Genomic DNA, 13,255 nt, shown 5'->3' on the forward strand with positions numbered 1-13,255 from the left:
ATTATATAAAGAGAAATGAAAGATGGACTCACATTACCATGAACAAGGCCCGGTGTGGTGGAAGTGGGATAATTTTCACGTTTGCACATAAAGGATTGAGATGTATGTTCCCTTGGTGTGCGGCGAATCCATGTTTGGATATCTTGGTGACTAATAATAATTATTACGAGGGGAAGTCCACCCTCGACACCAGCACCCTCTGTGTGACAGAGCGCGTTACCACAGACTAATTGGAAAACAATAAGCGGGCAGCAAATGTTTGTTTGCTATGTAGGCTTACACAAGGAGCATACTCTGAGTTGAAAGATACCATCATATCTTTTCTGAGAGGTGCTGTAGGATCAAATGGAGACCCCCCAACCATCACTTTGAGACAAGCATGCAGGCTGCCTTTGAGTAAGGAAAATGGTGGGGCAGCAGTTCAAGGATGCTAATTTCTCAAAAGGTGTAGCCGTACTGCATGGTCTTGCAGTGGGCCTTCAAATACAGGAGAGTGATGCATACCCTTGTGTGGTTTTTTTTTTTTTTATTTATTTCCCTTGACACGTTTCATGCCATGGTTGCTAGACGGAGCAAACTACCGGACTGCAGGAGCAAATTCCTTAACTGCATATTATTACATGTTCAACAGTGCTGTATCCTGCTTGTTGGAAGGTGGCCCTGATCAAATAAGCCACCTTATATTTGGAGTTTTTAAAAACCGGTATTGTTTCTGCTGCTTGATTTTGTTGTGGAGAATTGTTACTTTGAATTTATAATTACTATATTGTCACATTTACCACTTCCATAATGACTATCAAATCGGACTTTATTCTCATTGTCTTCATCTGTACAGTGTCCAAAATTCACGTTGATTATTCTTGCAGAGCGTAATCTCCACTTGATACTGAGTTGATGATTGTTCTAATATAAGGGTCTAAAACTTTATGAATCCAATTACTCTCTCACATTATGGTTGTAATGTTTTTCTTTTATGAATGCAAATCAAAACTCTTTAGAAAAGAAGGGGGGGGGGGGTTGGTCCCTTGTTCTCTCCAGAAACTGATTCAGTCTTTGAGAAGTTTCAGGCTCATAATATCTGCATGATACAAAGTTCTCCAATCTACAGAATCTGTTAATCTGGAAGTACCAATATGCTTGATGCAGGGACTTGAGTATTGAATATTAAATAACCAGTGCTGTAACAAACACGCTAGACAAATGAGCTTTTCACTGTGCTTTTTCATTGGTACTGCACTTAATAGTGTAAAACAAAATTTATCTGTCAGATTGCATCATGGCCGTAGAGGATGTGGGGCGGATAGTGATTTGATTAATGCAATCTAGAAATGCCCCAAAACTGTGGCTTCTTATTCATACACTGCCTATATTCCAATAAAGGTAAATTGATCATTATTTCCACTAGCAGCTTAACAAGTTATTGCGAAACAGAGCACAAAATTACACTGGAATAATAGGGCGTGGGACCTGCTACATATGGAGAAAGATATGTGCACTCTCGCCTATATCCGGAATACATTTAGTTTACACTTCGACAGTTGCTCAGAATTTGTGGAGATTTACCTGAAGTTAAGGTATAGGCATTTCACTCTAAAATGACTTTAATCAACCAGTAGTTTTATCAGTGCTTTTGCAACAACTGTCTGGCAAATTGAAATACTAAAATTCCAATCATGAAGAAATTAACTTATTTTTCTTTACAAGCTGCAAGAATTTTGCAATGGAGCAACATGTCTGGTTCCTCTCTGTGGTGGTTGGTACCAGACTAGGCCAATTACAAATGAATCCGTTTTTTTGCTTAAGTAAAGAACAGTTTTGTTTCACACAATCTATAATATGTCTCAATACGAATGATAACTTTTATCCCTTTCCTTGTAGACAGTAAATTCCATTCAATGTGTATTCTTCTACTTTGCGTTATACATATTGTTATGGTGCGTACTTGTCCACACAACGTACTGATCTTTTTGTAAACCAAGCCACAGGGTATGTTTTCTCTCATGCTTGTAGGATTTTGACTGCAATCTAGTCCTTTAAAAACATGTAGGTTTCGTTAACGTTTGTGTGGAAAAATTATCTTTAGTTGCCAAATTTAGAATCATGACCTGTATGGTATTATTTGTAAGTGAAAAAAAATGTAATGAACCGAAAAAGATTTTAACAGGTTATAGTGAATCTGCTTCAGTTTATTTCGGTTTATATATTTTATAAGACGGATTAGTCCAAAGTAGTGCTTGTATTATTTTATATGCATGTTAGATTGTGCTTCATAGTATGGTCACTAATTGCATAGCAGGAATGCTCCTGCCCATGTTTAAGTGAATATTCTTTATTTATTATTACAGTAATTAAAGGGGGACCGCTGAAGAATCAGTTCAAACTCAAGCAGTTTCATTTCCACTGGGGTGCTATAGATGATTGGGGTTCGGAGCACACAGTTGACAGCAAAGTGTTTCCAGCAGAGGTATGTATGTCTTCATTATCTTATTGTTAGTTAAATTAATATTTGATGTAAGTTCTTGAGCAAACCTTGAGGATGACTCTCTTGTATCTATACGTTTAAAGAAACGTTAGCAAAAAAATTAACCTGCTCTTAAAACCCAATGCCATGTGTTCTCTAGCATATTTATGCACTCATCAGTCAGTACCACTGTCACATTGTTGTGTGGACCTGCATTTGTGTAGACTCACCCTCCCCACACACATTAAAAGTGAGCTACTTAACACCTACTCTAATCAAAATACCTGCCTCTTGAACTTAATGTTGGTCTATCTTTTTTCACAGACGGCCTTATGTGTTTTTTTTCTTTTTTTTGTTTTGTTTTTTACTTTGTTTTCTTATTTGGTCTATTCATGCTGGTACTCTTGGGTACTTGGCCCACCTACACGAGTGAGGTACCATTTTTATTGGGAGAACAGGGGGAACGCTGAGTGGTAGGAAATTTGTGTCAGCCCGGTGATCCCACAACTTTCCCACACAGAAATTTGAGAAACATTTGATTCTTTTTTTTTTACTAGCTAAATTTGAGGTTTGCATGGGGATTCTAGGTAGGAAAATGGTGAGGGGTCTATGCAAGCCAAACCTCCCTAGACTCCCCCGGGTGTCTAATTTTCAGAAATGTGTGGCTTTGGTACGTTTCCCTAGATGGCCGCCGAGTCTGGGGCCAAAAACCTAGGTGCCCCCCCCCCCCTTACAAAACCTGGTTGTTTTGTGATGGGTCATTTTGATGTCTCCTCAATAGGTTTTGGGCTCTTGCCTGTCGCGGGTACTTGGCCCACTCATGCGAGTGAAGTACCATTTTTATCTGGAGTCCTGGGGGAATCCTGGGTGGTAGGAAATTTGTGCGGGCCCGGGGATTCCACAACCTACCCACACAAAACTGTGGGGGAAACATTCGTTTTTGTTGTGTTTTTTGTTGTTGTTACAATTGAGGTTTGCAGGGTATTCTGGGTTAAAGACATTGGGGGATCCGGCCATGCTACACCTCCCTGGACTCCCCCGGATGTCTAATTTTAAGAAATGTCTGGGTTTGGTAGGTTTCACTAGATATCTGCTGAGCCCGGGACCAAAAACACCTTTGTCTCCCTTGCAAAAACAGGTTGTTTTGTCACAGATGGGGGTCACCTGTGTTTTTGGTCCGGGCTGGGCGACCATCTGGGGAAACCTACTAAACCCAGACATTTCTGAAAACTAGACTCCCAGGGATGTGTGGTTTGTGTGGATCTCCCAAAGTTTTCTTACCCAGCATCCCCTGCAAACCTCAGTTTAGCTAAAATGTCACATTTTTCTCACATTTCTGTGTGGTAAAGTTGTGGGATCACCACGCTGGCACAAAATTCCCACCACTCAGCATTCCCCTCACTCTCCCAATAAACCAGTTACCTCTTTTCTGTGGGTGCCCAAAGCAGTGTCAGCCTAAAAACATATTTTTTTAAATGCCCTTTTGGACCCACTTTGGTTCCCCCTCAGTTTTTCATTCTATAAGTTTTTAGGTTCTCTGCTTTGGGCACCCACACAAGTGAGGTATTATTTTTTTTCCGGAGACTGAGGGAAAAGCTTTGTGGTGGGAAACCGTGATCTGACAAATTTTCCACACAGGAATATGAGGAGAGTGTGAATTGTTAGGTAAATTTGAGGTTTGCAGCGGATTCTGGGTAATAAAACACTGGAGGATCCACGCTAGCCACACACCGCCAGCCAAGCGCCATCCATGCACACTACCAGTCAGTCGTAGTTCATGCACACCGCCAGACATGTGGCATTCATGCAGACCGCTAGCCAGGCGACACTTGCTGCACACCGCCATCCAAGCACTAGACACCCCCCCCCCCCAAATGCCAGTAAACACAGACCATCAGCTGAACTCCAGTGCTCTGTCACTCTCTTGCTAGTGTCTAGTGGTTTTCTGCCCCCCTTGGGAGCAAATGTGCCTAAAAATATCACTGATCTGCTGCTAAGGGGGGCAGAAGCAGCAAAAATGTGTTCGCAAAAAAAGGGGAGCAACTCTTGCCCAAGTGGCCATTCCCTGACATGCCCATAAACACATTTCTGGTGCCTATTGCCCCCATCTGCCCCGCGGGGGGGGGGGGGCAAAAAGACTGTGGCAATTTTTGGAGGGGGGCATTGGCAGCACCCATTATGTTATGTTAATGAAGCTTTTAAAGCGCACTGTTACCCAAGGGTGTCCTGGTGCGTAGTACTGCCTAAGTGGTTACCAAGGAGAATATGGGTTATTCAGAAAACAGCTAAGTTTTCAGCCCCTTCCTAAAGGAAAGGAGCTCAGTGGATTTCCTGAGATTCATTTGCAGGTTGTTCCAGGCTTTTGCAGCACAAACTATGAAACTCCCGCCACCCCAGTTGGCTTTTTTTATTCGGGGGACGGTCACTTGCTTTGCTTTCAAGGAACACAACGTTCTTCCGGGGACATACCATTGTATACTTTGTCTCAGGTAGTCAGGGTCGCTGCCCCATCAAGGACTTAAAGACCATGCAAAGCGCTTTGAATTGGAGATGTCAAAGTCCCTTTCTCACTGAGACAAACCTAGGTGTGCCCAAGAGTAGCCTAGCTGCAGCATTCTGCACAAGCTGGAGTCTGTTCAGATGTTTTTTTTGCATGTTCAAGTAGACTGTTGCAATAATCCAGCCGGGACTGAATAAGCGCTGTGACTGCTCTCCTGAAGCTATCTTCTGGCAGAAAGAATTTTATTTTCCTCAGGATTCTAAGGAGGAAGAATCTCGTGGAAACAACCCCGCTGACCTGATCGCCAAAGGTGAATTTATTATCCATAATTACCCTCAGATTCTAAGCTTTCGTAGAGGGGGCTGGAGGCATTCCCATTTCTTCAGGCCGCCAGTCCGGCGTCCAGATGTTCGGGTTATTGCCAAATATGTTGACTTCTGTCTTCCCTGCATTGAGTTTCAAGCAGTTCGAAGACATCCAGCCTGCTATGGCTTCCATGCAATCGTGGCATCTTGAACCAGTTTCCACTTCTTTGCCTCGCTGTAAGGACAGCACAATTTGTGTGTCATCCGCGTAAGATGTTAATTGAAGCCCGAAAGATCTTTTCAGGGTGGCCAGCGGGCACACTTAGATATTAAAGAGGGTGGGACTAAGACGACCCCTGGGGCACCCCGCAAGAAAGGAAAAAAGGCTTAGACATATCCCTACCCAAATCCACTGTTTGAGATCTGTCTGCCAGAAAAGATTTCAGGAGATTCCAGGCCTTACCCTGAACCCCTGCAGTTGAAAAACGCTCCATCAAAACGTCGTGATGGACTGTATCGAAGGCTGGTGACAGATTAAACATAATCCGGATCGCAGCGCCTCCCTGGTCCACGGCCTCTCGTACCTCCTCCATGGCGTTGATCAGGGCTAGCTCCGTGCTGTGTTCAGCACGAAAGCCGTATTGCGTAGGATCTAGCAAACCGTTGACCTGAAGAAGTGCTGAGTTGCACATTCATAGCGCACTCTTATCATTTTTGCCGGCAAAGGGAGGCGCAAGATAAGTCTGTAGTTGTTAGTATCCCCTGGATCCAGATGAGGCTTTTTTAACAATGGGCGTATTGAGGCCGATTTCCAGGTCTTGGGGAAACTGGCCTGACTTGAAGATGATGTTAAACAAAGGAGTAAGGATAGAGCCAATGACCTCGGGGATGCCTTTAAGCACCAACACTGGACAAGGGTCCAGGGGAGAGTCGGATCGGGTCGCCATCAGAAGGTTAATTACATCTTGAGTCTCGATTGGTGTAAAACCCTCTAATAGAGGTGATGATTTGGTGGCAATGGGCATTGGCCTATCTGAGACCTCAGCTTCCTCTTTTTGCTGATGGCTAAAGGAGGAGAAGATCACTTCCACCTTTTGCCGAAAGGAGGAGGCTAACGATTCACAGAATGCTGGGCTACTGTGTGTGTTGGGTATGGCAGGGTTTGTAAGTTTGGTTATGGTTTTAAAGAGTTCTTTTGGTGAGGATTTGGCCTCGTTGATTTGCTCTGCAAAATATGCATTTGTCGTGTCGACTAGTAGTTTTTTTTTTTTTTATAGTTAGAGAGACTTGTTTTATAAGTCTCTTTGTTGATGGTATTGTACCCTTTTCTCCAGACCCGGTCCAGCCTCTTGCCCTCAGTTTTCTGATTTTGTAAGTTTTCAGAATACCAGGGTGCTGAAGGAAGGGCTCGCTTGGGGGGTATACAGTTTAACCGGGGCCAGTTTACTGCAAGCGGCTTCAATCCATCCCGAGTATGCTGCTGTGGCCTCCTCCCCTTTGTATGAAAGACTTGGGGATGTTGCTTTCAAAAGATTCCCTAAGTCAAGGCTATTAACATTTTTCCAGTCCCGTATTGCAATCTTCTCCTTGGGCTCTGGTTTACGTTGGTGATGTGGGGTCTGTGATAGTTTAAAAATAATGGCGGCATGATCTGCCCAAGGGAGAGGCAGTACCTCCATGAGGGAAAGGCTAGGATTATTGGAAAAAATTCCATCTAAAGTGTGTCCTGCTACATGGTTAGGGCCTTCCACCCGCTGCTCGAGGTCCCCTCCACTCATAATTTGCTTCAGCCTCGAATGATCAGGGTCTGAGGGATCCTCCAGGTGAAAGTTAAAATCCCCCAATATTGTAAAAGATTTGACACACAACCCCTCCTCCAGGAGTGTCCCACTGGAATCGAGAAACGCACCTCTGGGGCCCGGGAGGCAGTAGATGAGAATAGCTTTAAATGTGTCCTGAGGGGAAATACGTACGCTTAGTGATAGTACTTCACAAGCTAAGTTGGAAGCTGTAGTAAAACTGGGCTGTAGGCTGTTGTGATAGATAACTGCCAGCCCTCCACCCCTCCTTTGTAGTCTATCAAGTGTGTGACAGAGGAAATTTGGGGACATGCTTTGACCATATCAGGTCCTGTGGAATTATCAGTCCAGGACTTGGTTATGAATGCCATTTTGATACAATATTCCTCAATGAACTGTGCACATTCCATGCTGTGTTTAATCAGCGACCTTGCGTTAAGGATTAGGCATTTAGTGTGAACTGGGCCTCTTTGCTTAGTTCTATCTCCTGTGTGATTAAGCAAATGGTTAGAGGAAAGGGCAAAGATGTGGGGGAGGAGCCGAAGGCATTGAGTGCATGAGGCTGGCTGACCTCCCTCCGGATCCAGCCTCCTGAGGATGTCCCTGGGTACGTCAGTAAATCTGACCTGAAAGAGCCAGGGGGACTGGCCCTGAGCCCGGTTCGAGCCCGGTTCGAGCGCGGACGAGCGCAGACTGGCTTGCCTTGGGCGCGCCTTTGGTGCGCCAGCGGAGCGCCCGCTGCGCGCGTCCGCTGCCCGGTTGCGTCGGCGTGCGTTTTTATGTGAGACGGCTAAAAACTAGCCTGATCACCTCTGATGGCTACTATGCTCCCTGCCCCCGGTTCCTGTGAATGGAGCAGGGCAGTGTCAGGCGAGTAATACGGGCAATTAAAGTGCCCCGTACAGTTAAAACACTCCGTAATAGCAGCAGTAATTAAACAGTTAAAATCTGGTTTCACGCGAACTGGAATGTTAAAGAGACCATGCAGCTTATGCGCCTTAAAACAATAGCATCACCACAATAGTATCTCCACAGTGCAACAAACTATCCTGGCAGGCATTGAACATAGCCCATACAAACCAGGAAGGCAGCGCTGGACAGCCCTTACTTCTCTTCTAGGAAGAAAAAAAATCCTGTGTCTAGTGGGCCTCCTCTTCTCCTCCAGAGGGTACAGAAACACTGTTGCAATTTTTCGGGAAGGGTGGGGATATTATAGTGCTTGTTCAGGGCAGCCCCCACCCCTAAGTATTAAACAGAAAATAATCCCTGGTGTCTTATATCGGGGATAATAGCCCCCATCTGCCTCCCGGAGGGGGGGGGGGCGCAGAAAGACTGTCCCTTTTGTGTTGGGGGGGGGCAACCCCCACCCCTCTTTGATTTATAAAAGATTTTTTTTTTTAAACGACCTTCCCTGGTGCCTAGTGGGCTTTCTGCCCCCGGGGGCAGATCAGGTGCTATTGTCCCCATCTGTGCCCCAGGGGAATAGAAAGACTGTTTCAAATTTTTGTGATGGGTGGGGGCATTATAGTGCCCATTTAGGGCAGCCCTCATCCCTAAGCATTTGAAATGAAACCGAATCCCTGGTGTCTAATGTACTTTCTGCCCCCCTCCCTCACCCCGGGGGCTACTGCCCATCTGCCTCCGGGGAGGGCAGAAATACTGACTATGCCCAAATTATCATGGGGGAAGCAAAAGCCCTTGCCCAAGGGGCTGCTCCTCTCTCCCTGGTGTCTAGTGGGTGGATCTCGTTCGGGGATCGCCCTCTTTTGGTGATCCCCAAGCAGTGATCCACTAGAGAGGGGTGCCATTGAAAAGGGGAGATTCTCCCCGTTCCAATGATACCTTTCCTGTGTGTTTCGTTGCCCGGGGGGCCCCATGAGCATCGAAGAACTGAATCGAGCCGATCTTCTCATTTCAGTTTTAATGTAATGACTTCAGTGCGCTGTGCGTGCGATCTTCATTACATTGAACAAAAAATGCCCTGGGAGGTTGGGGATGCACTCTTCTTTTCCCCCCCCCCACCACCTCCCGAGGCAAAAAAAGGAACTCCCACTGCACTCCAGCGTTGCAGCAATGGACGTAAACGTTGCGTCCGTGGCACCAGAAGGGTTATGATCTGTTGTGACATTACTTAACATTTAAATAGCGATGTGCATCCCTTTAATTCTAATATAGGTATTCTGTTTCTTCATATTCAACTACTGGATGTTCACAATCTGAAAGCATTAAGAAGTGGGTTCTGCCATCTTAATCTAAATATATTTTAAATGGTACGTATAAAAATAAAATGTACCAAAGACTAACTAATGTGAGCGTCTAAAAGTCATAAGGTGAGTTTTCCACTTTTAATATCGTTTTTTCATGGTAATGTGCTCAATTTCCGTTGATTTTAAAGTTTTCTTTCTTTTCTGCGATGATTTTTTTCTTAGAGGTTTATCTAGTCCCAAAGTAGAACTCTGAATATTGCCCAGTCATTATATAGGATCTTAATTTTTTATCAAGTATATTATCCTTTCGAAGTCTCCAGTACTGTTCCTTCATTAATCGGCTTTGTCCTATGTGATCATTTGTGGAGTTACCCACAACTTTTATATAAATGGCATTAGATAAGGACCTGATGTGGGGCATCCATGGGGAAGGTCAAACACTTCATTTTAAGGACTCCCGTTTGTTGTTTTTAGGAAAGTGTGCATGCCTTGTACCAAAGACTTAACCAGAACAATAATGAAGCCAGATATAATCTGACATTCTGAAAACAAACGACTTTTGTGCTTGAACATGCCTCCAAATATCAGTCCCAAGTTCTGCTGCATACATGCCTTCATTTATATGTCCTTAATAGTACCTCCATATAATGTTCCTCAAATTTTGTACACCGTTTCCACATGGTAATTGTTATCCTCTGTTTATTTGCACAATGAATTTCAAGTTGAACAAGTTGCTTTAAATATTTACCCCCTGGAACAAGAACCTATTCACCTAGATATATATAGCACAGTCTTGCACCGTCAACTTAATTTTCTTAACATTTACCACCATTTCTTTCTTCAAGCAATAGCTAATTAAGACAGTTAGCAAGGTCAAAAGAGAATTTCTGTTACTGCCAAAAGCATTTCCTCCGCTTTTGCACATGATTAGTTCTATAATACTATGTAAAACACTTATTGCTTAACAGATATTGCTTTATAAAGGCACATTATGTTAATGGTGTCCAAGTATAGCCTTATGTTGACCATGTAGAGGCAGCAGCCTTTAGGTATTCCTAATGAGTCGTTTTTTCACAGTTCAAAACTAAATCAAGTGGGCAGAAAGGAAATGCAGCCTTATTGAGGAACACTGCATTGGGCCTGAACACTGGAATCTGTCTTTCTAATTTTCATTCTGATATTTACTGACTCTGACACCATCCAAATTCTTTTGGCGCTTTCCTTCACTTGGACCTAATTTGAGAGCGTGCATTATGCCAAGGAACCTTGTTAGCAGGAAAGGATGCATATGATACACAAACTATATCATTAACCTTGCTGACAGACTGTTGTGCAGAGCTCATGGGCTTAAAAAAAAGTACAAGAGGACATTGAAAACCCAGAAAGGTATAGGTCTCAAAAATAGCTCCTTAGCTGCTTCATAAGATTACTTATGTGGTCCCATTCATGGAAGTATGAAGGAACGAAATCAAATGGAACACCAGTCTTTAGTTTCTTTCCATTTCTATTAAAGAGAGAAAACTATGGCATCCAAGTCTTCAACATCAAAAAAAGAATTTGATAACTATTAATTCTAAAGCGTTTTTAAGTAGGTGTTTAGCATCAAAGAGGAGGACCCCTCCCCCTGAAAGTGAAGAGTTTTATCATACGCCAAATGCTTGTGAAAGCTTTACAGTCTGCAAACTAATGACGTTTGCTTTTTGAAGTCCTCACCCAATGTGAGAGACTGTGCCTCCACCACTAGGCTCCTAAAGAAAAGTGCTCTAAAACACCCTCTCTGCAAACCTAATCTTTTTATATGTACTGCAGCTCCAGTTACTACAGCAAGAAGACCCCTAACTCCAAGATGTAATTCTTTGTTGTATTTATTAAGGGGGCTATCCACATGACCTAGATCTTCTCCCAGGGGATCACCAGATTAATTTATTCTATCCTGTCGGGAAGTTCTAGGGAGCACAGGAACTGAATATAAAGTTTGATATTGTCTGTATGAGGGCCTCTGTTAATTTCAGATCACTGCAGCTAAGAGTTCCTGAAAGACTTTTGATGCCACTGGTTGTTGGTCTCATTGAGCTTGTGATGGAAAAAGTCTTCATGCCGACTACTTCAACTGCTGAAACCTTATGCCTGTTCCAGAAGCTCGAGCGGAACTGGTTCTTAAATCTGATCCCTTACTTGGATTGGTCATTTGTTTGGCATTTATAAAATGCCACCCATTTTTATTATGTTAAAAAAAAAAAAAACCTGTGTAGGTTAATTCTTCGTGATTGATTTTCTGTATCCTAGGATCTTAATTGACCCTCATAATGCTTGAATGATCTCCTGCTGTCTGCAGTGACCACTCACAGAGACAGTGCGAGATGATTCAAGAGCTTATGACCTCAAGGACTTTATCCATGATGCAGATAGAACTAAGGCTACAAGAAAGTAATCTTTTCTTTTTACATTGTATTATCTTCATTGATAGTCATAAATGCTTAAATGATCTGCTGTTTGCATGGACAGGGTCCATTCGGGCAGCAGGAGATCATGCAGGCATTTCTGAATGCATTTAAGATTCCTACGATGCAGAACTACATGTACGTAACCTTTTCTTACTTTTCATTAATTTTTATTGAGGTTAACCAATAGATTCAAATGAAACCACTCTAGCAGCATGCACTAGCTCTGGGTGAGACGGTGTCAAGTGGGTTTCCGTTTAAGTCTAGGCCTGTCTTTTCTGTGTGCCACACTGTAGTCCTGAATGAGCTACAGGAGCGTCTGAATAAGAGAAGCAACAAGTAATAGATTACATGCTGATGATGCAGTCTTGATTTCTAGGACTGCCAATGGCCTTCAACTCCTGATAGACAATTTTACAAATGTTATGACCGATAAAGATCTATCGATAAATTTGACAAAGACCTTAGTCATGACGGGTGGGGAAAAGTAAAACTAAGAGCAGAACCCACTACTTTGAGGGAGTACCATTGAAAGGACATCTACATTTTCTTATCTGGGGTTACTTTTGAATTGTAAAGGCACATGGAGCGCACATATCAATTCATGCAAATTGAAATTTTTGAGGACAAGTGAGGCTATTTTTAGATTCTCCCAAAAAATAGGTGTTGGAAATACTCCACTCCCACACCGGAAAGGGTTGGTGGTAACGGGGTCTTTCCAGACACACAGTGGTAGCTTGGCTCGAGTGGTCAGGAATCAGGCACCGTGCTAAGCATACGTCATACCCATACAATAACCATGCGTGCATCCGTTCCAAAAACGACTCTGCACCGTAAAAATTATGAAAATATCTTGCTTTATCTTCTTTTTCTCTTAGTTGCTGATTAGATAAATATTAACACAATCACAATATACAAGGCTTTCTAAATAGTGCAGGACAAATAAATACTGTCTTAATGATTCAATAAATAGGGGTGATCATAAATAAGGAAGGTACAAATATAAGTGCAATACATACAGGCAATTAAATATTCTGAGGCAATAAATACTGCAAACCAATAAATATTGTGCAACAATAAATACTGTGGAACAATAAATACAGTGAAGCAATAAATAGGTTAAATACAATAAATACAGTGCCCTCAATAAATAATTAAAAGCTGACAGTGACACTCATATAATCAGATCACATTTGAGATTATTATGGGCTGATTTGGCCCAGGCACAGCTTGTGGTGATGTGGAAGGCTTGAGGGTGTCTACTCCCTGGCTTGGACAAGGCTGAGGCCTAAACTGAGGTAGATCAAGGGGGGAATGCCAGAGACCTGGCTCTCTCACTCTACACAACCCCTCTAAATTAGTCTCAGCTCACCCCTGGCACAGTCCAGCTGGTTCCAGCACCTCTCTAACCCCTAGAGTAGTCTCTTAGGATTCCACAGGGCCTTTGGCGCCCTCTATTCCACTTACTGCCCTTTTTCTGAAGCTCCGACGCCGCTGGAGTCGTGTCGACGCCGTGAGGCGGTTCCGGTTCGATGTCGGCGG

General features: G+C 43.4%; 1 protein-coding gene and 1 long non-coding RNA gene across 3 annotated transcripts in view; one reads left to right on the forward strand and one right to left on the reverse strand.

Annotated features, from left to right (window-relative positions):
• The window catches only part of LOC146776442 (uncharacterized), a 327,970-nt gene that overhangs the window by 133,798 nt on the left and 180,917 nt on the right, over window positions 1-13,255 (reverse strand). The window lies entirely within an intron of this gene.
• CA5A (carbonic anhydrase 5A) overlaps window positions 1-13,255 on the forward strand; it is a 192,733-nt gene that overhangs the window by 118,059 nt on the left and 61,419 nt on the right. For both annotated transcript variants that reach the window (XM_085639434.1, XM_085639435.1), the window contains exon 3: window positions 2,346-2,464. In XM_085639434.1, coding sequence (XP_085495560.1) covers window positions 2,346-2,464 — 119 coding nt within the window. The remainder of the gene's footprint in view (window positions 1-2,345; window positions 2,465-13,255) is intronic.

This window comes from Triturus cristatus, chromosome 12 (genome assembly GCF_964204655.1).
Source record: "Triturus cristatus chromosome 12, aTriCri1.1, whole genome shotgun sequence".
Lineage (NCBI taxonomy): Eukaryota > Metazoa > Chordata > Amphibia > Caudata > Salamandridae > Triturus > Triturus cristatus.